General features: G+C 36.8%; 1 protein-coding gene across 16 annotated transcripts in view; it reads left to right on the top strand.

The window, feature by feature from the left end:
* The window catches only part of KDM4C (lysine demethylase 4C), a 280297-nt gene that overhangs the window by 19634 nt on the left and 235480 nt on the right, over positions 1 to 25183 (top strand). For 11 of the 16 annotated variants that reach the window (XR_005931545.1, XM_030004370.2, XM_030004369.2 and 8 more), the window contains 3 exons: positions 2908 to 3083; positions 5987 to 6101; positions 18323 to 18516. Coding sequence is in view for 13 of the 16 variants with exons in the window: in XM_030004369.2 (XP_029860229.1) it covers positions 2908 to 3083; positions 5987 to 6101; positions 18323 to 18516 (485 nt within the window). In the remaining 3 variants the exon portion in view is untranslated. Of the gene's footprint in view, positions 1 to 2907; positions 3084 to 5986; positions 6152 to 6503; positions 9187 to 9740; positions 9924 to 18322; positions 18517 to 19749; positions 23175 to 25183 lie in introns of those variants that run through there. The other 5 variants (XR_005931546.1, XM_030004375.2, XR_003921918.2 and 2 more) reach the window with 5 other exon arrangements.

Raw genomic sequence — 25183 nt, 5'->3', positions numbered from 1 at the left:
TAGAACAAGTGAAAAACAAGGCACCCTGATAGATTAGTTGCTATTTACTTGAATAAAAAGTGTTTTGCAGATTCAAACTGCATTTATACAGAGCTAAATAGTTAAATTAATTTGCAGTCACCTTGGCGAGTAGAAAAGTAATTTTGGAACATGGTACTGAAAATAGATGTTGGCAAGTACAAGAAAAACAATTTTCAGAAGAGTTGGGGCAGAAGTAGCTACATGGAAATAGTAGCCAGTGCTGTTCAGAATCAAATGCAGAACAGGAGATTACCAGTATATGAAAGAGGATTTAACAGAAATTTATGCATTGATAGCACTCTGAAATAACCTCAGTTGTACTAATGTGCAGCCTCCATGGAGGAAACTGAGTGGTATAACAAATATATCAATCTAAAACTGAATATATATGTCATGCTAAGTAACACTACACAGTGTTAATATGCTTAGGATGTTTGAGACATATATATGTATAGATATATAAATGAGAAAGCCTTGCCTTAGGTTTTTCCATTTTTATATTAGAACATTGAACAGCTTGGCTGATTAATTCGATCTAGGTTGCTTCCATGGAGTAAACCTAACTTGCCTGACTCTGTAGAGGTTATTTTTACTAAAGGGAATGTAAAGAGGCTTCAGTGGGACAGGTCAGTGGTAAAAACTCAGAGACCTAGTTGTTATTTCTAACTCTGATACTGACTAGCTCTGTGTTGCTTTGAATGTTATATTTTAACATCTCCAGTCCTTGCCCTGACCTTTGTTAGAAAATGCAGATTCTTTGGGCCAGGGACTCTATTTTTATTTTCTTTTAAAATGATGCTTAGCACATCAGTCCCCACAGAATTCACTTCTCTAACCAGTACTCTAATTACAACGATAATAAACATGCTCCAGTTAGCTGGAAGGAGATATTTTGAACCTGTAGTCACAAAAATATTTTTATTGCTTAAAACACACTGACCTTGAATTAAATAAGATAATGCAAATTTTGCTTTTCAGTATTCATATATTTGAGGCAAACCTACAAGTTCATACTTAATAATCATGAAAATGGAAATCTCTGTGCACATATTTGATTACTATGCATATATTCTGAATGCATGACTTCTGTGCTTCCAAACCAACATTTGGTATTTTGTTGATGTGCATATAATTTAAGATTTGTGTGAAAGAAATAAGTAGGAATCACAAGATGGTTAGATTATTTTTTTTCTCTAAAAGCAAACAACAGTGAAAGTTGCTAAGTAGTCTCTGTGCATCTGAAGTCCCATGGAAGCTGGGAATTAAAAATGAAATGAGGGAGTTGCATCTGTGTAAAAAACTGGATAAAACCGCCTATGTTTGAAATAAAAGCATTAGGTATGGAAGTGTGTTACTATCTGATAAATTTTCTTCATCTTGATGCTTCTGTTTTGGTGTGTGCTTGCTAGCATTAATGATCATGATCAGATTTCTTTGAGGGATGGACTATTTGAGTACATTAGCACTACAATTTACCCCATTTGTTATTGTTTTCCAAAGGTAGCAAATGATCTCAGGGTCTATCTGTAATATTTTTTAGAATTTTTTACTTTCTTGGAGTGATGTAATAGCAAAATATCTAATGGACAATATTGTGTGGAATCCTGAAATGCTTGTTAGAGGAACAGCCTAGCTAGCCTAGTGTAAAGGCTACCTCTTAAGATGTGAATTAATTATTCAAGTAATGTAATTTGTGCATGGCAGATGAATGTTTACGAAAGCCATCCTACTTTGCTGTATGTTACTTTAAAAGTTTCCAAGCCAATGCTTGTGAAAATTTGATCTGAACACCATGGAAAAGAATGAATATAGTGAGTGGATCAAAGAATATATCACTGAGCTTTTGGGCAAGTAAAAGTTCAAAACAAAAACAAAAACAAAAAAATTAAAAATGTCTGTTGCTGTGTTTTAAAACTGTTGCAATTTCAAATCTAGAGAGTTTTCTATTTTCAGGTAAAATAACACATGCAAGGAATGTTCAAAATTATGCAGCCTGTTAAAGAACACTGGTATAACTACAGGCCTCTTTGAAATTCCTAATGACTTTATTACCAACACTTTAGAATCTGCTGAGGAGTTTTTGTAGACTTTGGGCAATTCTGTGGTATTTGAAATAAAAGTGTTAACTTTACAAATGGTTAATCTGCACATAGCTTAATCTTTAATTATGAGGTTTAAATCATGTTAATACAAAACCTAGTATATCTAAATTAGTGCAAACTCTTACTATAATAGAGTTGTACCCTGCAGTTTGATGGGGAGTAAGTCAAACAGACTCTAAAATCTAAAGCTCTCTAAAATAGCTCTATTTTTTTCATTTTTCAGTAAGAAATAGTTATTTATACTGTTTACACCAAATAACATTTGGACAGGGGACTGTCAATCTTGTGTATGAATCTGTTTTTGGTGTTTTTGGTGTTTTTGGTGTTTTTGGTGTTTTTGGTGTTTTTGGTGTTTTTGGTGTTTTTGGTGTTTTTGGTGTTTTTGGTGTTTTTGGTGTTTTTGGTGTTTTTGTGTTTTTTTTTAAATTGAGGATAACAATTTTACATCGTGGAGTATGAAGTGTTTGTGAATTTTAAGGTTTTCTGATTATAAAATATTTGTCTGTTCTGTTATCATACATGTGTATGTTTGCACAGTTTCACATGATTGAATTGCTGTAGACTAATGAGTTGCTGCTTGTGAATTAAGGTAGTGCTACGCCCATTTTGAATGGCTTCTGCATTATCTAGGAGCACTTACATGGTCAGTTATTGTGAAACATCTGGTAAGGAGTCGTTCAAGTGATCATCTGGGCATATTTGACTGGTTCTTTTGATTTTTCCTGAATGTTTTGAATTGGTATTGCAACTGTTGATATTCTGTTTTTTATTTCTGAATTTAAAGGTTATCCCACCAAAGGAGTGGAAGCCAAGGAAACATTATAATGATATTGAAGATTTGGTGATTCCTGCTCCAATTCAGCAGATTGTCACTGGCCATTCGGGGCTCTTCATGCAGTACAACATTCAGAAAAAGCCAATGACAGTGAAGGAGTTCAAGCAGCTGGCCAACAGTGACCGGTATGTATATGGGGGGGTCTTGCTTAGAATGACAAATATTTATTTGTTCCCATATTGTGGTTTCTTTGAATTGTACTAGGCAGCTGGTGTTTTTTTCACTCACTCAGTAGAGGTTTTCCTATCTCCTAAGTTGTGGAAGGGTACCACAATATGAACATTGCTTGTGTTCCAGTTGTTGAAATCATCTGATACCAACGCAGCAAGAAAGCATCTGACAAACCTGAGACACGATGCTTTCTGTCTACCTTTTTTTTCTGTTTTTCCTGTTCTAACAAATGCTTATGTTGAAAATAATGAAGATGATACAGACTTACACCTGAGTTTTATTTTGAGTACAGCTATTAATGTTTAATGTGTAACTTATTTTGGCCTAGATACTGGAATGGCCTATCACCATGTAATCTGGAAAAAAATCCAACATCTTTTTAACTTGCCCAGAAGTTTTTGCATTAATCTAAGAGAACTCAACTGCACCTAGCGAATGTCTATGTTCTGGTTATGGCAAGATGGGATATTAAGAGAGGGGGGAAAAAAAGTCTGTGAAGGGCTAGGCGCTATACTAAAAAGTTTCAAATTGGTGGACATTCCAAGAAGAGGGCAGTGATTAGAAAGAATTCTTCCTCATTCCTTTTGGCCACATAAAAAGAATAAATTCTGCTTCAGCATTTCCTCAAAGCTGACTGGAAACAGTTTCTGGAAGGTGAGTCAAAGGATCCTAGAGAAAAAAGGTATTTGAATATAATGAAGGAAGATAACACAGCCCTAGTTTGAAGGAAAGTTTCCCTCATAAGTTAATTTAAGAAATTAAGAGGTAGGAAGAGAAGATCTTGTCCTGTTATCAAGATCAGGAAAAACTAGGACATGAAAAGCTTTTAAAGAGGCTCCTCAGCAAATGTTCCGTAATATCCATGCCATTGTAAAAGTGCAAAACTGATCTTTTTTCAATTAAAAAGGATCAGTATGTTTCTGCCCATATATTATTTGTGAAAAATTGAGCTTATCGCACTTAAAATTTTCTTCCTCTGGTAAATGGGAATGGGAACCTATTTTGTAGTTCTTAAAATTATTTGTTCAGTAACTGTTGGAGGGGAGAATAAAATACAAAGCCTGTATGGGATCTGATGTAATTTTCTATGATACCTGTTTATATATGTTTATAGTTTACATTTGATTAAATGTGATAAAATGATAAACACTAATTTCTTAAAATAGTTTGATAATGCAAAAATACTGTGAAGATTTTAATATGTATCATGATGTTAAGTTTATTATATTCTTTATCATGGAAGATAATTTAGAAGTGTTTCTGATTTCAGTTTTCATGTTTTTTACTGAAATCAGTTTACAAGTTCATTTCATCGGTAAAGTTAAGAACAGTTGGGAGTACCTCCTATGTATTACTAGCTGTAGGTCTTTCTAAATATTCATCACTGCTCTTGAGAAAATGTGTCATATAACCTCCTGTGACACTCAATGCAGTCTATATTTCTTAAACTATTAAGTAGCTGAGAGCCCCTATTCTCCCATAAAAATAATTTTGTTCCTTAATGAAGAAGACTTCTCTGTTAAAAACTCTTTTCCCAAGTATGGTGATGTTACTCATTTCATTTAAGAAAGAGAGAAGGGTCATGAACATTTAAATGGAAACATAGTTGCCTTTAAAAGCATTTGTGCCCTCAGTCTAATGCATTGCATGTTTTATTTGCTTGAGGATTCACAGTTCACCATTGAACCAAGGTGCTTCTCCACCTTGACCTCTGGGAAGTATGGGCATACCTGCATCCTGTAATCAAGATACTTGTGTTATGTTAACTGAGTTTATGTATCCGTATTACTCAGTGACAAGCAGAAATACAGTCTGATTTCTGGAGCCATATCATGAGAAATAATTGAAGCAACTCCATTGCTGAGAATGCTTTGGTTAAGATGTGTTTTGCTAACTTGCTTGTCTCTGTTCTGTGTTATCACATGATGTAAATGTACCTTGTGTACTTGATCCTTGTATGTTTGGATTTTCTTTCCAGTAGTTCAGGTGTAGTAAGTTGGCAGTGCTAATATGAAACTTTACTTCTCAGATTTGCAGTAATGGAGCAAGTTTTCTTTTCTGAAGACCTAAATATGGGAGAACAGAGGCCTAACAAAGGATCCTGAGGCAAAAGCTGTTGATGGATGTTTTCTATGGTAGTGTGCTTGTGTTGTGTTCCCGCAAGATTTTAAATGAGGTTTGAGTAACCTTCCAACAATATATACATAAGTGTATTTACGCATATAAAAGTATGGAGCCCTGTGCTGCACTAAGGGAGTAAAAAGAGTAATTCCCTTAAATATTTTTTTTCACTGCATGGTAGAATTTTTGGTATCAACTGTTTGAAACATTACACCTTTTCTCAAAAGTTTTTTCTGGGGAATGAAAAAGAGAGGAAAGTACTGTTTTTGCCTGACAGGGCTGCTACTTGGCAGAATTAGTACATTTGAGGTGTTCTGAGACAGGCTTGTGCAGGACCTACCTCTGTGTCTCTGCTGAGCTGGTAGTGAGGCAGGAAAATAACAAATACTTGTCAATTAAGTGGCTTTTTCATTATGTCTTTTTTATGGAAGAGAAACAAAAGGGAGGGCCTCAGCCTGAGGACAGTCAGTAGATGTGCTGTTTAGCTGCTGAAGACTGAAGAAAATGTACATAGGTAGGTGTACGACTTCAGTTACTGTAGCTGTCAGGTAGGACATTATATGCTGTGGTGAATCATGAAACTAAGAATTCAGGACAACTAATAATTCCTCTATTTCAGTGAATTTGAAATGAAGTGATCTCTTAGCATTAAGTTTGGAGGATCAGAGGCATAGTCCATTGTGAAGGTGGTTGTTGAAAGACTATGCTGAACCTTTGCCTACCTCTTCCTCTGCAGATACTGCACCCCAAGATACATAGATTATGAAGATCTGGAGCGTAAATACTGGAAGAACTTGACTTTTGTGGCACCAATTTATGGAGCAGATATCAATGGGAGCATTTATGATGAAGTATGCATAGCTTTTTATGAAGTTTATCTCTTCCAGCCCTCATTTAAAGGGTACTGTATTTGGAGGATACATTCTTGCTTTGTGACTGAGAATCTGTCTTTCTGTTGAAAACTTTGTGTTACTTACTTTAAAGACTCCCAAGCAAGGCTGAAATTAACCCTACATCTGCAAGAGTCAGACAGTTCTGTCCTTAGACAGTAGGCTATTGCTACTTTTTCTCATCATAAGACTCTTTCCTTTCTTCACTTTGAACTCTCCAGAACTTTGAGATTCCTTCCTATTTATTTATTTGTTTATTAACATTTCAGTATGCATGTTATCTGTGTACCTCTTTGGAAATCTAGTGATATTTAAATAACTTTTAAATTAAAAGATTAAATCCTTTATTTCTCTCTCACTGAGGAAAATTGATAGCTGTACTTTATACATGCTTGGAATGCCTGCAGTTTCCTGGAAATGTGCTTATACTTCCTGTGTACCTCTGAATTAAAAGAGATGAAATGGAAACTTCCTAAGTAAATGGATTTTGCTGGTTACTTGGTAAGATCTCCATGGATAAAAATGGACTCTTGACACATCTCATTATCTGAAGATTTACAGAATATCCTTTGATATCAATTAGGCTATGTGAGTAGCTATAGGAGCTAGATTTTGAAAGGATTATTTAAGTAATGAGACTAACAGAAGAAATATTAGCATTTCAGAAAAGATTTGAGGTTTTAAAAAACACAGGGCAAACTTTTCTCTAAAAGAATCTACCATGTGTGGAGTTCTTGAGTTATTTCATGTTCTATGTAACTGCCTTCTCCAATCATTCAAAAAAAAAAAAAAAGTAGGATTTCTCTGTGGCAGATGGGCTGAGACTCTGCTAATGTTTCGTATTTCTTCATAGAAGACAAATTACTTGAAGACTCTGTTCAAAGATAAATACGGTCAGCCAAGGTGGCTTAAGGCAATTCAATTTTTGCACTAGGTTATGTGATCTTTGAAAGAGAACTATAAATGTCCAATGGTCTATTGTTCAGAGAAAGCAGCAAGTCCAAATTCTTTTTTTGTGTCCAAACAGCTGTATAAAAATGATTTAGAAAATAATTGAAGATTCTGATTTGGGGTGTTCTGGTGAAGAGACATTCTAGATGGCTGTTGCTTTGTGGAGACCAAAATGGGGCACAGGAAAGCAGTGTTTCTTTCAAGAAACAGAAGCTTTCCCTTTTTCTTTGCTGATATTTTTTGTTTTCTTTAATGTTGGCAGGTAATGCCTTCTGGTGTAGCTTTTTACAAATGTAGACTTTGTTTTGATTGTGTTTTTCTTTGGTCTTTCGTATCTTAAGGTTACTGTTGCATGAGCAGCATTTCCAAAGAAAAGAGAATGCAGTAATATCTGATTTTGAAGTGCTAACTGGTCAAAGAGAAGGTCAGAGATTTCCTTCTCATGGAATTGCACTCTCATTAGGTTGGGAGGCTGAGGAAGGGAGGTCAACAAAGCAAAGGGTGAAGTGAGAAGAGCAGCATTCAGCAATCCTAACTCAGATGTTAGTGCGAAGAAAGCACTGAAAGTTGCAGGCAGTGGCTATGATTAAATGGCTATTATTTAAAAATAAATAAATAACAAAGGAGAAATGTTAGTGAAACGAATAGACACTGAGGAAAGAGTGTCAACAGGCTGACCAGTAAATGTGACAGCCATGTCACAGCGTACAGCCCAGTGGGGTTTACAGGAAAAGAAGGAAAAACCCCTGGTACCAAACCGCTGGTGAGAAATTTATGGATGCCACTGATCAAAATGTGTTCTTTTAGAATATTTTTGCCGAAGTTAATTTTTGGCCAGCAGATGGTGTACTTGCACAACTAATCTTTTTCATGTTTTATGTCTGAAGACAGTGCTAAGAAAGGACCTTTCTGATTCTATTTGGAATTAGAGGTTGTTCTTATGTCTTCATTCAGTTTGCTTGAGGATTGTCGTTATTTGGGGAAAGGAGATGAATACAAGTAGCTGACGTTTTGGGCAACATACAGCGCAAAGGGGATGGTGGGATTAATTTGTCATAACAGCCCATTTGCAATAAACCCAAATGCTTTTTACAAAATGCATTTTATAGAAAGCAGTGTGTTTACATATGTTGCATTTAACAGAAAGGTAACTATCTGGCAGAATTGCAAATAGAAAAACACCTGGAACTTAGTGGAAGTGTGATGTATATGTGTACTTGGGCCATCAAAATTAGTGAGAAGTGCTGCTGTGCTGCAAGTCCATATTTTTTAGTTTTCAAGTTTACCAATTACATTTTCTTTTCCACATGGTGGTGTTCAATTTTACATTGAGACATCTGTATCTGAAGCATGATGAAGCCTTAATTTTTACTATTTAGATTATTTAAAGAAACAATATTGTTATTTGTGGAATCCAGCACCTTGCTGGCACTGTGCCAGAGAGACCATAGGTCTTGTAGTATTGTTTGTTTTTCTTAGATCAGAGGATGGCAGATTCTGAGGGGTTTGGAAGATGGGGCAAAGTTATAAAGAGTTATAAAGCCTGTGTTATATGGAACAGCAAAAAAAAAAAATGAAGAGGAACAAAGCTATAAATGCATGCTTTGAAACTTGACAACTACCATCAACAATTCAAAGTTTACCCTTGTGATATTTGGATTAGTGCAGAATATCTGTTGTGTATTTATAATGTATTTATCGTTGTTTGACAGTTTTGAACACAGATTAAATCTTTATGAATAAGGAATTAACCTATGAGAACAAGTGTTCTGTACACTGCATAGAGCTTTACAGAAAATAAATTTAAGATAGTTGAATGTTTACTTGAAATATTATTCTGTGCTGTGTGCATTTTAATTGCTGTTACATTTAATTACAGTGCTTTGTAGGAGAATGACAATGCAGGTGACTCAAGAAAAAGCATTGCACTAAGGAACAGATTGTAAGGAACATTATTTATATTAAGATTATAAACACTATAAGATATATGTTCAAGGTTCTGTCTTTTTGTTGTTATAAGGTCATCTGGACTTGAGTGAAAATTAATATTCCTGAAGATGTTTATAATGTCAATAATAAAGCACTAGTCTCATTAGCTGCAGTCATTAAACTGATTCGTGAATTGATTATGAACACCTAAGAGTTATGATTGTTTAGGAAGTTTAACTGAGAAGTGATTATTTATTTTTTATTGTGCCATTTCAAGCGAGCTGTCTTCGTTATGAGTTATCATGAATGTAATGCCAACTTGAGCCAGCTTACATTGTGAATGACTAGCCTGTGAAACAGTTGCAAATAGTTATTGTTCCTGCCAGGAAGGGGAAGGAAGAACCTTATTTTGTTTCTGATATCATAACCTTATTAACTTTATTAACTTTTTATTAACTTCTCTGGCAATTGTACCTGTGAGTAAATTGAAGAGTGCGATTCACCTACTTTTTCTGTACAGTCTCTGTTCTGGTGAACTACTGTTAGGCCTTCCACTTCCATGCCACTCCCAACTGTTGTTTATATCAAACCACCAATCACTGAGGCTACAAATCAAGTTGTTTCCTTGTTGTATGAGATACAAGGTGCTCAAATTAACTTCTTTTTTTGTTTTGTTTTGTTTTTGTTTTGTTTTATTAATTTGAAATTGTACTTGTAGAGACAGATGGGGAGGACGTATGAAACCCTTACATGGACTGACTAGCAACTAGGGAGAAAAAAATCTTCCTGGTTTCAAAGGAGGTTCCAAAGAAAAGTGACTGATTTGATGTTTATAATGGGTCATAAAACACGTCTGACTTCAGTGCTGTCAATGGCATCTGCTGTTCAGTAGAGAAAAGACAAGGTTTGAAAGAAGTGCATATAAATGTTGTCTTGCCTCTCTCTCACCACTTGTTTCAGCTCCTGTCTTGAAGATATCACTTTACTTCCCTTTTCATTCTCTTAGTTTTATTCCCTCTGATAAGACAATTGCTAATGCCTCCCTTCTTCCATGTCTAAGCTGTGGGGAGTGTATTTGGTTAGTAATACAAGAGTGATTGATTCAGTGGAGTTTCTAGGCTAACAGTTGGTTATTTTTGCTAAATTGTAGGTACATCTCTAATGTAATATTAACTCTAGCAACAGATGTACTCAAATTTCCTGCTGTATCCCTTGACAGAGCAACTAACTTGATTTTAAAGCAGTATCTTGACATTATATGTAGAGTTTGGATTTGACCATGAAATGAGTTAAGGATGGCATCTGAGTTGTAGCTTAATCTAAGGCTGCAGGAGAGCAGCAGGCATAAGCAATCCAAGAGTCTCTGGAGAGCATCAGTGACAACTTCCTGACCAAAGTTGTCTACGGGACCTTGTACTTACAAACAAGGAAGGACTTGTTGCAGATGTGAAGGTCAAAGGCAGCCTTGTCTGTAGTGACCATGAGATGGTGAGGTTCAGGATCTTCAGAGGGGGTGTCAGGACAGAAAGCAGGACCACAACCATGGCTTTCAGGAGAGCAGACTTTGGCTTCTTCAGTGGTCTGCTTGGAAGCGTCCCATGGGATAAGGCCCTGGAGGAAAGAAGGGCCCAAGAAAGCTGGTTGGTATTCACCTCCTCTAAGGTCAAGAGTGGTCCGTCCTAATGAGTAGGAAGTCAGGCAATGCCAGGGGTCTGCATGGATCAGCAAGAAACTTCTGATGAAACTCAAGCATAAAAAGGAGATACACAGGAGGTAGAAGCAGGGACATGTAACCTGGGAGGAATGTAGAGACACTGTCCAAGTATGCAGAAATGCAACTGGGAGCATCAAAGCCTACCTGGGATTGAATCTCAGAGATGTCAAAGGCAACAAGAAGGACTTATATAAGTGTGCTCCAGGGATCAGTACTGGGTCCAGTCCTGTTTAAAGTCTTCATTAATGATTTGGATGATGGGGCAGAGTTTGCAGACGATACAGAACTGGGAGGATCAGCTGATATGCCGGCAGGTCTTGCTGCCATCCAGAGGGACCTTGGCAGACTGGAGGAACAGGCTGACAGGAACTTCATGAAGCTGAACAAGGGGAAGTACAAAGTGCTGCACCTGGCGAGGAAAAACCCCAGGTATATGGGCTACCTTCTGGGTAGGCTGGAAAGCTGCTTACCAGAAAAGTCCTTTGGAGGCCCTGGGGGACACCACGCTGAGCATGAGCCAGCAATGTGTTCGTGCAGCAAAGGTGGCTAACAATGTCCTGGGCTGCATTAGGAGGAGTGCTGCCAGCAGGTCAAGGGAGGTGATCCTTCCCTTTTGTATTCAGCACTGGTGAGGCCACACCTGGAGTGCTGTGCCCAGAGACACAGAGCTACTGGAGAGAGCCTGCCAAAGGGCCAGTAAGACATTGAAGGGACTGGAGCATGTCTCATGAGGGAAAGCTGAGAGCGTTGTGATGGTTCAGCCTAGGGAAGAGAAGGCTCAGGGGGACCTTATCAGTCTATATAAATACCTGCAGGGAGAGTGCAAAGAGGATGGAGCCAGGCTTTTATCAGCTGTGCGCAGTGACAGGACCAGAGGCAGTGGGCACAAACTGAAACACAGGAGATTACTCCTGAATATCAGGAAGTACTTTTTTACTGTGAGGGTGACTGCCCTGGCACAGGTTGCCCAGAGAGATTGTGGATTTCTCCATCCTTGCTGAGGTAGTCCTACAGTTTGTCTTTTGCAAAATACCATAAGTATATATCTTGTATGCCATCCTTTACAGTATTGTATTGGGTTTGCAAGGCAAGGTTTTGGTAGCGGGAGGTCTACTACAGGGGAGACTTCTGTGAGAAGCTGCTAGAAGCTTCCTCCACGTCTGATAGAGCCAATGCCAGCTGGCTCCAAGACGGACCCACTGCTGGCCAAGGCCGAGCCCATCAGCAACAGTGGTAGTGCCTCTGGGATAACAGATTTAAGAAGTGGGAAAAACCTGCTGCACAGCAGCAACTGCACCCAGAGAGAATAGTGAGAATATGTGAGGGAAACAACCCTGCAGACACCCAGGTCAGTGAAGAAGGAGGGGGAGGAGGTGCTCCAGGTGCCGGAGCACAGATTCCCCTGCAGCCCACGGTAAAGACCATGGTGAGGCAGGCTGTCCCCCTGCAACCCATGGAGGTCCATGGTGGAGCAGATATCCACCTGCAGCCCGGGGAGGACCCCACGCCGGAGCAGGTGGATGCCCGAAGGAGGCTGTGACCCCGTGGGAGGCCTGCGCTGGAGCAGGCTCCTGGCAGGACCTGCGGATCTGTGGAGAGAGGAGCTCACAGAGCCGGTTTTCTGGCAGGACTTGTGACCCTGTGGGGGACCTATGCTGGAGCAGTCTGTGAAGAACTGGACCCCATAGCAAGGACTCACACTGGAGAATTTTGTGGAGAACTGTCTCCCGTGGGAGGAATCCCATGCTGGAGCAGGGGAAGAGTGTGAGGAGTCTTCCCCCTGAGGAGGAAGGAGCAGCAGAAATAATGTGTGATGAACCGACTGCAGTGTCCATTCACTGTCCTGCTGCGCCACTGCAGGGGGAGCAGGTAGAGAAAATTGGGAGTGAAGTTGAGCCCATGAGGAAGGGAGGGGTGGAGGGAAGTTGTTTTAAGATTCAGTTTTATTTCTCATTATCCTACTCTGATGTGATTGGTAATAAATTAAACTAATTTTCCCCAAGTCGAGTCTGTTTTGCCCATGATAGTAATTTCCCTGTCCTTATCTTGACCCACAAGATTTTCATTATATATTCTCTCCCCTGTCCAGCTGAGGAGGGGAAGTGACAGAGTGGCTTTGGTGGGCACCTGGCATCCAGCCAGGGTCAACCCACTACAAGTATGTACAGGATGTCACTGGGTAGCTTAATGAGGGGACATGGACTCATCATTTTTTTTAAATGTAGAAAGTTCTGCATGTTTCAGCATGTGATTATGTGACCCACTTAGTGGATGAGGGAAAGGCTGTGGATGTTGTCTACCTGGACTTTACTAAAGCCTATGACACCATTTCCCACAGCATTCTCCTGGAGAAACTGGCTGCTCATGGCTTGGACGGGTGTACTCTTCACTGGGTTAAAAACTTGCTGGATGGCCAGGCCCGAAAAGTGGTGGTGAATGGAGTTAAATCCAGTTGGTGGCTGGTCACAAGTGGTGTTCCCCAGGGCTCAGTATTGGGACCAGTTCTGTTTAATATCTTTATCAATGATCTGTATAGGGGGATTGAGTGCACCATCAGTAAGTTTGCAGATGACACCAAGTTGGACAGGAGTGTTGATCTGCTGGAGGGTAGGAAGGATCTACAGAGGGATCTGGACAGGCTGGATTGATGGGCCAAGGCCAGTTGTATGAGGTTCAACAAGGCCAAGTGTTGGGTTCTGCACTTGGGTCACAACAACCCCATGCAACGCTACAGGCTTGGGGAAGGAAGAGTGGCGGGAAAGCTGCCTGGCAGAAAAGGACCTGGGGGTGTTGGTCTACAGCTGGCCAGAAAGGCCAATAGTATCCTGGCTTATACCAGAAATAGTGTGGCCAGCAGGACTAGGGAAGTGATCGTCCCTTTGTACTCGGCACTGGTGAGGCCGCATATTGAGGTCTGTGTTCAGTTTTGGGCCCCTCACTACAGGAAAGACACTGAGGTGCTGGAGCTTGTCCAAACAAGGGCAACGAAGCTGGTGAAGGGTCTAGAGCACAAGTCTTATGAGGAGCGGCTGAGGGAACTGGGGTTGTTTAGCCTGGAGAAAAGGAGACTCAGGGGAGACCTTATCGCTCTCTACAACCTGAAAGGAGGTTGTAGTGAGGTGGGTGTTGGTCTCTTCTCCCAAGTAACAAGTGATAGGACAAGAGAAAATGGCCTCAAGTTGTGCCAGAGGAGGTTTAGATTGGATATTGGGAAAAATTTATTCACCAAAGGGTTGTCAAGCATTGGAACAGGCTGCCCAGGGAAGTGGTTGAGTCATCATCCCTGGGGGTATTTAAAAGATGTGTAGATGTGGTGCTTACAGACATGGTTTAGTGGTGGACTCAGCAGCGCTAGGTTAACAGTTGTACTTGATGATCCTAAGGGTCTTTTCCAACCTAAATGATTCTATGATTCTGTCAGATGTCCCTTCTCTATGATCTCCTCATAGTTGAGATCAATGTGAGCATTCCTTCACTTACATGTTTGTAGTGTGCATTTCTGAAGAGAATCTACTTGCTTCTGTTTTTTTTCCCACCCTTTGAAAGGGTGCTGCAAAGCAGTGGTTGTATCTGAAAAGATACTGAGAAGAAAAAACAGATCAAGTGAGGGTGATTGTATTTCCTAACCTGTGTGCTTATGGTGCAGAGATTCTGTTCATAGCATTTTTCTGTCTCTATTTTATGCACTTTGAGGAAGCAATAAAAACCTGGAGGGTTTTTTATTACATTTATTGTTGTGAGTGAGTGGGTGTGTGGAGGGAGGACTGGGTGACAAAGCACAAATTCTTCTGTATGTTTCTTCTGCTCCTTTTCACTGTGTCTCTTAATTAGTTTTTTTACTCTTCTTTGTTATTTGAGCTGTTACAGTCAGTCATAGGGGCTTTTTAGTCCTAGTTGTAGAACAGATGTCTTGTTTGACAGGTTAATATTGAAATGAATCCATAAGATAATCACAGGAAAAATTAAAGACTGAAAAAGTATGTGTGTATTAATGTATACATACAGAAATCATGTTCATAAAAATGGAATACATCACACTGTTGGCTGATTTGTTTAAGTAAAGTGCAAAGGTTAGTATCATGTCACTATTCTAAGTACTTTAAAAAAAGGAAATGAATGAAAAATAATTTCATTTGGAGCCTACTTTATCTGCAAAGAGGTTAGTGCTTACGACCTTGAGGTTTACTTTTTACCAGTATACTGAAAGCTACATTTTATTTTGTGTCTTTGAGAACAGAATGGGTCAGCTCCTTCTAAACTGTGCAAGTGTTCAGATATTTGAGAGCTGCTTGTGAAGTGTCCCATTTTATCTCCACATTGCATTAAAAGGTGGTTCAAAGGCTGTTAAAAGAGTCATAAAACCTCTTGATAGTAATTTACAGGAAGTTTGAATCACGTTCAAAATTAGTGAAGATTGGTATAGTCGTCTTCTATATAAACTACTATGTACCTTACAATATTTCTCTGAAGAAATACCAGGTAAGTCTAATGTGCGTAGCAATGACAATAGATGGTGAGATGTTTCAAGCCTGTATTTGTTATAGTAAAGAAAGAAAAATACGTTATTTTTTAATCTTTTTTCCTGATGTTGGATAGTGTGGTACAGTTGTCAAAGATGACAGGTATTCTGTAAAGAATTTGCTATCAAAAATGTGGAAAAATTAGAAATACTTCCTTTACACATTCCTTTGAAGTTGTTAAATATTCTGATACAGAATGTGATATTCTGAGCAGAGTAAATATTTGATATTTTCCTAACATTGAATAGATTATAATGTCTAAATGGGTTTTTGTATTTGTAAGAAACTAGCAGCTATACCTGATAGTCAAGTAATGTGTGTACTGGTGTTCTAATACTGGTTATTAAATATAGCACACCCTGCTAAGGTATACATTAATTTTGAGAATTATTGTTATGTATTGACCTGTTAAACTGCTCTTTTGCAGCTTCTATGATCTTTTTAGTGTGCATTGCAACTGTAAAGTTTAAAAACAGTTATGCAACTATTGGAAAAGTTAGAATGGATATTTTACTGAAAAATTCATCTAAGCATTTTACTCAATGTTTTGGAATATTAAAAAAGATATATCTGTGAGGGGAAAGTAACAGCTTAAACAATAATCTGTAATAATTACTTGTAACAATCTAGGCATAAATATAAAACAGATTGGTTTTTTTTTTTTTTTTTTTTTTTTTTTTTTAAGTTCAAGGAATGTAGGAAGAGTTAAAATGAGTCAGCGTGATTTTAGTGTTTCAGCCGGTTTCAGAGAACATTTCCTTTTGAGCTAAGGCTACTTGTCCAAAATAGTCTTTAGGAAATGGAAATAGCTCATGAATCTTGAGTGTAGAGGTTATGGGTTGTGTATTTTGTATGTTTGGTATTTTGAAGCAAGCTTTTTCTCCTAGGATTGTTCTCCATGGGAGGATTTGCTTTTGTTTTACAGACAAACCACTAGCAGTTTGCTTGGTGACTAGTTGTGACTTGACTTAACAGAAAGTGAAAAGATGTGGTAAAAAAGAAAAAGATAATTTACTCTCTTAACTGTCTGTCACTTAATTCTTAGTAAGAGAAGAGTAAGATTTCAGGATGTTATGGTTGCTAGGAGCTTACATGGATTAAAGAGGGTGACTGGATGAATAAATTGGTAAAAAGCCCACGGGGTACTGATAAGTAGAAGGGTAACACTTCTGGCTGTAGAAACCTTCAGTCTGCAAATTGGTGCAGGCTGGAAGGGTGTTCTGGGGAAATACTGCTTTGCTTACACTGTTTTTTGTCTGCTTTTGGCTACTGTTAGAAAGAGTATACTGCCTAGATTAACAGTTGATTTTTATCTGGTGTATTTATTGTTGTCTTCTAAGCCGGTATGTGTCTCTGTGCCTACATGGTTGAGTCATTGCTCTTACTTTGCTGTATTAATTTTTTTCTCCAAATTCTGCACAATTTGTGAACAAAGATAAATCTTATGTGGTTTGAAAGAAATAAAGTCTGTAAATTAATTTGAGGAATAATTAGTTAAAATTGTTTCTTCAAACAAATTTTATATTTTGCAGCTCTACTACCTTGCTGATGATTATGATTTTTAGATTTGGAAGGTGCAAATTTGACCAGCATCTACTATTTGACTTCATATTGGTGTTTAGTTTTTTTTCTTTGATAATGGTCATCATATTAAATTTTTTTTTTTTTTTTTTTTTTTAATTTTTAAATTTCAAGTGCCTTTATGTCACACAAATGCATCAAAGCCAAAGCTTCCAATTTCAAAAAAAGACAAAAATTGCTGTCTGGAAGGAACTAATTCTGTAAGATTCCTTTATTGCTTTGTAAAAGTCCCAGATAACTTACAGATATTTTTACTTACTAAGTGAAATAGTCATAGCAGGCAGTCAGAAGTGCTTGTTCAATGAGAAGGCTGAACTTCATACAGAAGTTACCATCTTGTATATCAATTCTAGTTGCTGTATACGTAACGTGCTTGATGTAAAATCTCAAAAAACCAAGGAAATGAAATGTGAGAGTATTAAATGTTCATTACTTCTTGCTTTAACCTGTGTTTTTACTTCACCACCTGCCCAGCTATTTAATGTCACCATGTTTCTTAGTCTTAATCAAGTGCATCAGGACTGCAGTCTGCCATCAATTTGTTACCCAAATTTGAGTAAGATTACCAGAACCATATAGAGTTCAGTGATGGGGGTTGCAGAGCAGGTCATGGTTAAGGGCATGTTTAGGGGCTGTCTTCCCAATAAAGAAACTTGTGTGAATTGAGCTTGTAATAGTTTTGATTGTATTTCTTGTTTTTCTGACTGTTTGAGCAGCAGCTAATATCTTCCCTGCAGGTGCTAATAATTGCTGTTACCATGAAGTCTAATCTCTTCAGTTTTGTAGCTTTGATCTGGGTTGTACTGACTCTTACATTACCTGAAATTAGAATTGCACTTTGTGGATGAATCTGAAGTACAACAAAAACTACATGCATGGCTTTCTGGGTGTCTTTTAATATACAAATTTTATAGGCAATAATATAAGGAAACAGCTGAAATCCCATGAAATCAATAGATTTCTTTTGTGGTACATCATTATGGTTAGAAATACCTTTGAAGTGATGTAATGTTTTTAGGTTTTATACTTTTCAGAGAAATGGTAAATTTACCCATGTAAATTAAACTTTTAAATAATTTTTAATACTATTTAGTATTACTTTGTGAGTAATTAAAAAACATAGATAGGCCCAGTGAAACTTAGTGGCTTCTAGCTATGAACTCATCAAAGATTTTGTCTACAGCTATTATTTCTATTCTGTATGGTGTTTTGTCCCATGTTAGATTTGATGTATTGTGTTAAGCAGATATGAACGTCTTTGTGTTCTCTTTGAACATCTTAAGCTTAGAACCTGATCTAAATCTTACTAAGGTCAAGAGAATTTTTCTTTGGGTAGCTTCAACTGTCTTCTAAAATGCTTACAAATTTGTATTAATATACAGTCTTTTGAAGGGCTAGGTCAGGTGTGTATCTTTTTACTGAGACTATTATATAAAATTGCATTACTTTATAAATCTTCTAATACATTTATTATGTATCTTTTTTAGGGTATCGAGGAATGGAATATTGCCCATCTTAATACAATATTAGATGTTGTAGGAGAAGAGTGTGGAATTTCTATTGAGGGTGTAAATACACCATATCTATATTTTGGCATGTGGAAAACAACATTTGCATGGCACACTGAAGACATGGATCTCTACAGTATTAATTATCTCCATTTTGGGGAGCCGAAGTCATGGCAAGTTTAAATTTTTATGAAAGATTATTTCTTTTATCTGTTTGTTTCAGCTGACTAAACCACACAGATGGGGTACATTTGCTTCACAGTGATAAGCTTTACTGAAAAGCTATGCTGGTAGTTTTGTGGGTTTTTTTAAGCTGAGAATGCCATGAAATACGTGAGATTTGTGATGTAAAGAACATCTCAGTAATGAATCCTTTTATTTTAAAGGAAAAGACTAATAAGTACATCAGGCTTATTTGAGTTCAATAGAAAAAGATTGCAGTGATTCAATATGAGAAGTTTAATGAGTTGGGAACCCCAAGACTATTTGAGGGAGCTTCTGTAAGGCCTCTTTCAAATCAGTTTCTTTGGTTCAGTTGTCCTTTGGAACTGCCTAACATGTTTTGTATTAAATGTGCATTTAATTGCTTTTTTGAATCACAGTCATATTCTCTAATGTTAACTCAGTAGGCCCAGTAGGAGATAAGATGCAGTGTTAAAGGTACTTCCTAAATATGAAGCTTCTGCTGTCCTTTCTCAATAATCTTAGATTTTTGATTGAACACCCTTAATAGAGAGACAAGTAGTTTTAATGTTGTACATATAGATTTGCTTAGTTTGGTTTCTGGCAGTTTCTAGTCATCCAACCTTAGATGGAATATTCTGTAGCTGGTAATTCCATAAAACATTATTGGTTATTTTTATACCCATACAAAAGACAAAGACCTGTGCAACATCAGGTATTTAAACTAAGAAGGTGGTAAATTGGTCAGCTGCTGGTTCTTAGGTCATTGCCTTATGTTTACCTGCTTTTCTTGTATAGTGGATCGCTTGCATTTAGACAGAGAAGATAAACACCACCTGTTGTAGTAATGCAAGTCTATGTTTTGAATTGAATAATTAAATATTTTGAAATTGCTGCTTTGATAGAATTAGACATACTAAGAAAGTCGTCTCAGCCATAAGAAGGATATCTTTATTAAAAATGGATGTAAAGATAGGTAATTCCAAAATGTTCTAAGATGATAGGACAAATTTAAATTAAACAGTGATTGCATAAAAATTATTTTGGATTCTTAGGAATTTTAAAAGTGCTATTTAAAGAAAAAAGTCACTACACATTGTAAAATTCCAAGTAGCAGAGACATGTACTTAGACCCTGAAGTCCTTAGGGAAGCTGAGAAAACTTTTTTTCTTTAAGTATTTTGAAGGAGGTATGAGTTGATAATATGATAAATGCTTTTCTAGTTTACAGATACTTGTTTACACTTCTGAATAAACAAAATCATTAAACACTGACCACTTCATCTTTTGAAGAAATAGCTGTGGATATGACTTCATTTTCTGGACCACATTGGCCCATATTGTTAAGAAATGCAGTGCCAAAAAAAAGTTGAATAAAAGACAGTTGAAGATTCATTTGTTGTTACACATGTGCTTTTACTGGAGGAATGCTGCAATAATTTATGCTAATGCTGTTCCTATGTCAGTAAAATGTATGTCATGTTAATGTAATATTAGTATAATATTTTCTTCAAAAAAGTGGAAGATGAGTTGAATCTTAGGATACAGATAGTAAAGAACTTGTCTGCTCTTAAAAAATTTAAACTGAGTTGACAAGTGCTTCCTGAGTAAAACCAAATACCTTGGCATGTACAGTAGTAATACATGGTTTTTAATTTTACTGGGTACACATGTAGTTCTTCAAGACAGCCACAGTGGTCTTATGGAGAATTGAAAAATACTTTATTAAGAAGCACTATAGGCAGCATATTTTGTCTGAATTGTAAGAAGACAACCACTTCCACCTGAGAGGCGTGATGAGAACTTGTAGGCAGCAGTTAAATCTGACTGCTATGGCAGTCTTTATGGAATTTGAAACTTTCTCCAGTGTTTAGACATAGATTAACCTCCATTTCTTATTACACTCTGTGCAGTTTCACTTCCAAGAGGCATGCAAAGAAGTTTACAGTTTTATATTATGTATACTGATTCCTCCATTGACTGCCTCATATGAAAGACAGGAAAAGTGTCTGATAACTATTTGCAAAATGAGGACTATGGCTGTTTGTGTGTTTATGTATGTATATATTTGTGTAATACATGTTTGCTTTATAGATGATTTTTTGCTTGCAAAAAAATGCTAAAGAGAGGAAATAATTTGAAGGAGAAAAAGGAATTAAGAAAACTTAACTCTGAAACAGAACAATATGCGGGGAGAAGAGAGTGCAATATGAGGAGGAAAGATTTGCTGGAAAGGGGAATAGAGTCTTAAAATTACTTGCTATGAGGCAGAATCTTTACTGCAACTTTTCCTTTGCATTTTATTCTGAGGGGAAAGAAATCTTGAAGATGGTACCTCATTTCACATCACAGTTTCTTAGAAAAAAAAAGTCTTATTGCCAAGGAGAACCATTGCTGTGATTGATGATTTGCTTAATTTATTAATTCGGTTTATTCTTGGTATGTTTGATAATGGTATCTGTGAACTGCTTATTAGTATTAAAAATTTATTCCCTCTGCAATTTGTTGTTAAATATTTTCTTCTATTTTAATTATTATTTCAGGGGTATAGGCCCTGACTAAAGAGAATTTATTTTTGTTTTGTGTAATAATTTGAGGAATCTTGTCATGTTGTTCAAGTATTGAACTGCTGTTGGAAGTTAATGCCTAGCATAAACCAGGTTTTTGTTAATAGTACAGATGTTAGACTTTTAGTATTTGTATTAGAACCATGGGTAAAATATAGATAATGCTTCAATTTACGTTATAAATTTATAAATAAAAGATGTGAATATGATATTTAATATTTTGGAAAATAATTCTGGGTTTATTAAGTATCTGAAAGCAGTGCTTACTCTTTGTGCTGTTTACCCTGACTCATGAAAAACAGTGGTGTTGATTGGAATTTTTTTAAGTGTTAAGATGATGTAAATCTTTTTGAAGAATATTAATAATGAATATGTGAAACTGTTTATTAAACAGGCCCAAAGTAATAATTTTCATGTCATTATGGATATTTCAAATATAATAATAATTGGACTAATATATTCTTATTTTATTATTTTAGAGAAAAGGAGTTAAGATATGTGGAGAATATATTTAATATTTTACTTTAGAAAGTAGTATTTTTTAAAAATTGTGCTCATTTTGGTCACCTTTTATATCTGATGGTGGAGGTCTGAATTCTTTTCTCTATAAAGAATCGGAGTTTTTACTTTCTGTTGAAAGGGGCACAGTGTAATCTTCCAGTATAATACAAACATAATTTACATATCAGCTTGTGATGTTTTCTGTGACATTCCATCTGGTCTTTACTTCCTAGCTCTTCTGAAGACTGGAAATGACAAAGAATACATTAAGTTAAAAAACCCTCCTGTTTAGTAATGTGTTTTATAAATCATAAAATGCCTTGCCAGGTTGGTCAGTCATAAAATAAAGAGGAATATATACTACAGAAAGAGAAGATGGTTCTGTCTTCATGATAATGTCAAGAAAAAGAGACCAGACTGTTGAAGAGAGAACGCTTAGACAGCCAAAATTAAATAGATCAGGAGGGTGAGATTGGACCTGGCAGTTTATTTAGGTTGTAAGAGGAGTAGAGTGAAATGGATCTATGGTGAAATTCAAAACAAAACAGGTGATTTAGATTCAGGAATTCTTTTTCAGGAGTTCAGTAGATACAGGATGGAGACAAATCTGATCTCCAGATTGCCTAAAATTTTTGCCGTGGGCAACTTTACTCTTACTTCTTGATTGCCATGGCTAGAACATTATTTTATGGATTTGCTAGTGTAGAATGTGTGCCAATACCTGTTCATCTTCCTTTATGAAGTGGAAAAATGAGGAAAGATAGTTACACAGTGGGGGTTGTGGAATTCTTTAAAACATGATTTCATGTGAAGGTATTCAGAGAATCCCAGTAGCATAGGAAATAGTAATAGGGTTATGAGTATGGTGGGATAAAAATGGGTGGTGTTTTAATATTAGTTTTAGACAAAATTCACAGACAAAAAAGGTGAAGAAGGGAAAGCATACTCAGACTGACGCTAACGTTGTATGATTTAAGAACAAATATGGCAATAAAGTAAATGGGTTAAAAGAGATTCAGCTAGGCCCTGACAGGGTCTTCTGGGGTAGCATGAATAGGACTTTCAGTGTGATGAGCAGTTGACAAAGACTGGTCAAAATCTGGCCGGGTGATGCAGAGCTCAGCATGAGTGGAAGAGTCTTGCTACCTTTGCACAAGTTATGTATACCATTGACAGAACTGACATGTTTCCGAGTTATGTTCTATGTCTAGGAAACATAACAGATACAGAAAATTACAATGAAGTGCAAACTTTTAGTGTGAAAAATGGGAGTAATGTATAAAACTTCCATGAGAGGTGGAGAGACAGTTATGCTCAAATTAAGAGAGGAGACAATTAGCCACACTTCTTGCTGAAAATTATCAGAAAAGTTAGAAATAAGAATATTTGTAGTTACAGCAGTGAATATAATAAGAATAGGAATTCTAATTGTAAAAAAGTAGCTATAATCAAAGAGTATAGTGGTTTGTCAGCAGTCTTGAAAGGGTTATCATTGTGCTTGAAACTGAGCAATCATTTGGTAGTGTATAATGTTCTCTCCATAAAGTGGAAGAAGAACTTTGCCTTACGTAAGACGTGGGAATTAGAGAGAAAATGGAGAGATTTTTTTATTTTAACATCCCCCCCCCCCCCCCCCCCCCCCCCCCCCCCCCCCCCCCCCCCCCCCCCCCCCCCCCCCCCCCCCCCCACTGGAAGATGATTTTTATTCCCTTGAAATATTTAGATTAAGTAGGGAAATTTTTTAGGTGGTAACAGACCTTGAAATTTCCCATCTCAAAACAGCAAATGTATTAACTTCCTAAATAAAGTTTATGAGATTTCAGTTTGTTTATATTTTTAAAAATTATTTATCATGTTTATATAAAATAACTATTAAACACCTAAATAGATAGTAGAGCAAATTAGCGTTGCTTATAGAAAGTTACATGGGATTCTGAGCCCAGTGTCTGGAATTAGATAGACAGCATTATTTTGATATAACGTGGAGGCTGCAAATTCTCTGTTATCAACTGTGAAACCAATGAATTGGGTTCATTGTAAAAAAAAGTTTAGTTGTAACAACAGTTTGTGGGTTTGCAGCTTTGGAATTTTTAAAATACTAAGTAGCAAGAAAAATCATCAGCTGTTGTTCCCCTGTCAATATATAACATGGGCTTCGGAGAAGTAGTTCGATTAAGTATTTAGCATCACATGTAATTAGCTGGCAGCTGCTAGGGGTATCCATTATCTGTGCATGTACCTGGCTTAGGAAGAATGGAACTCAATGTTTCACATTCTGTTTCTTGTCACTGAGATGAGAATAACTGGGTGAAAACAAGAGGCTGCTTGTCTGATGACCATCTTGCTTGGCTGGTTACTTTTTACACAGTAAAGCAATGATTCCTTGTTTTTTATGTGGTTTTTTTTGTCCATACTTTGAATAATACTGTTGTAAAAGTCACCCCACTTGTAAAACATACCACTTACCTGAGCACCTGACAAGGATCACCAGTTTTCCTTCCATCTATAGTCATCATGATACAATGCATGTGTTAAAATTAAGTGGATTCAAATCCAGTTTCAAATTTGTCTACTGCCTACACTTAAGAAATTCTACAGTACTGAATAACCAATTACCCCGTTGCACAAAAAGCAATACAAATGACACAAACAATCCAACCCACTTGTTCTATTTGGAAGGTGCAGTCTGTAAAATGCAGCATTGAAGAGGTGGGGTCTGTGAAGTCACAGAAAAAAATAATACTGACTAATGTTTTTAAATACATGGAAATTTCTATGTTAGGCTTTACATTTATTGATGATGTTAACTGTCAGTCAAGATGGACTTCTATTCTACAAATGAAGAGAAACAAAATCCATTTTTGTAAGACAGTGAAATTCTGATTAAAACTGCAAACACTGAGCAGAGTTGAGCTGAGTCTCTTTTTGTTTAATACCATTTGGAGTGGATTATAGGTAGGCATGGGTTTTGCTATAGTTCAGCTTAGAGCACTGATTTATGTGGTGGGTCTTGCTTCTGTGCAGCAGTTTCAGTTGTAATGGCATAAAATTTTGTGTGTGCAAATAAGAGCTTGAGATAGGGGGATATTTATTTCTTGAGCAATATGAGGGGCCTAAGGGTCATTCACTTGTTTTTCTGAGTGAGTTGTCAGGGCAGACGAATGAAATCTGTTCACAGTGCAGTAAAAGAAATAAGCTGTATGTTGTCTTAGTTTGAAGATGTGGATTTGGACTATCTTGTACAGCTGAATATGCATTTTCTCCTTTTCTGAACCATGTGTTTTATAGAGAAGAAACAATCCAATGCTGTTGCAAGATTAAATGGAAACAAAAGCCTATTATATCACATACTGAAGCAGTTAAAGTCAATAATAAAGCCTAATTAATACATACATTATATCTATGAAGTGCAGTAAATATGTGAATAACAAAGTGTTCAGAAAAGCAGAATGAAATTACAGCTTTTCAATAATCTTAATTTATTTAGCTGCTATAAACATTAAAAATAACATGATGTTAATTCCAGTTCTTTTATATTGTTACTGACTTGTTGCAGGTAGCATATGGAATCTTTAAAAAATAATTTATTG

Source organism: Aquila chrysaetos, chromosome Z (genome assembly GCF_900496995.4).
Source record: "Aquila chrysaetos chrysaetos chromosome Z, bAquChr1.4, whole genome shotgun sequence".
NCBI classification, from domain to species: Eukaryota; Metazoa; Chordata; class Aves; order Accipitriformes; family Accipitridae; genus Aquila; species Aquila chrysaetos.
The sequence above is the reverse complement of the archived record's forward strand: the minus strand, read 5'-3'. Positions and strand labels throughout refer to the sequence as shown.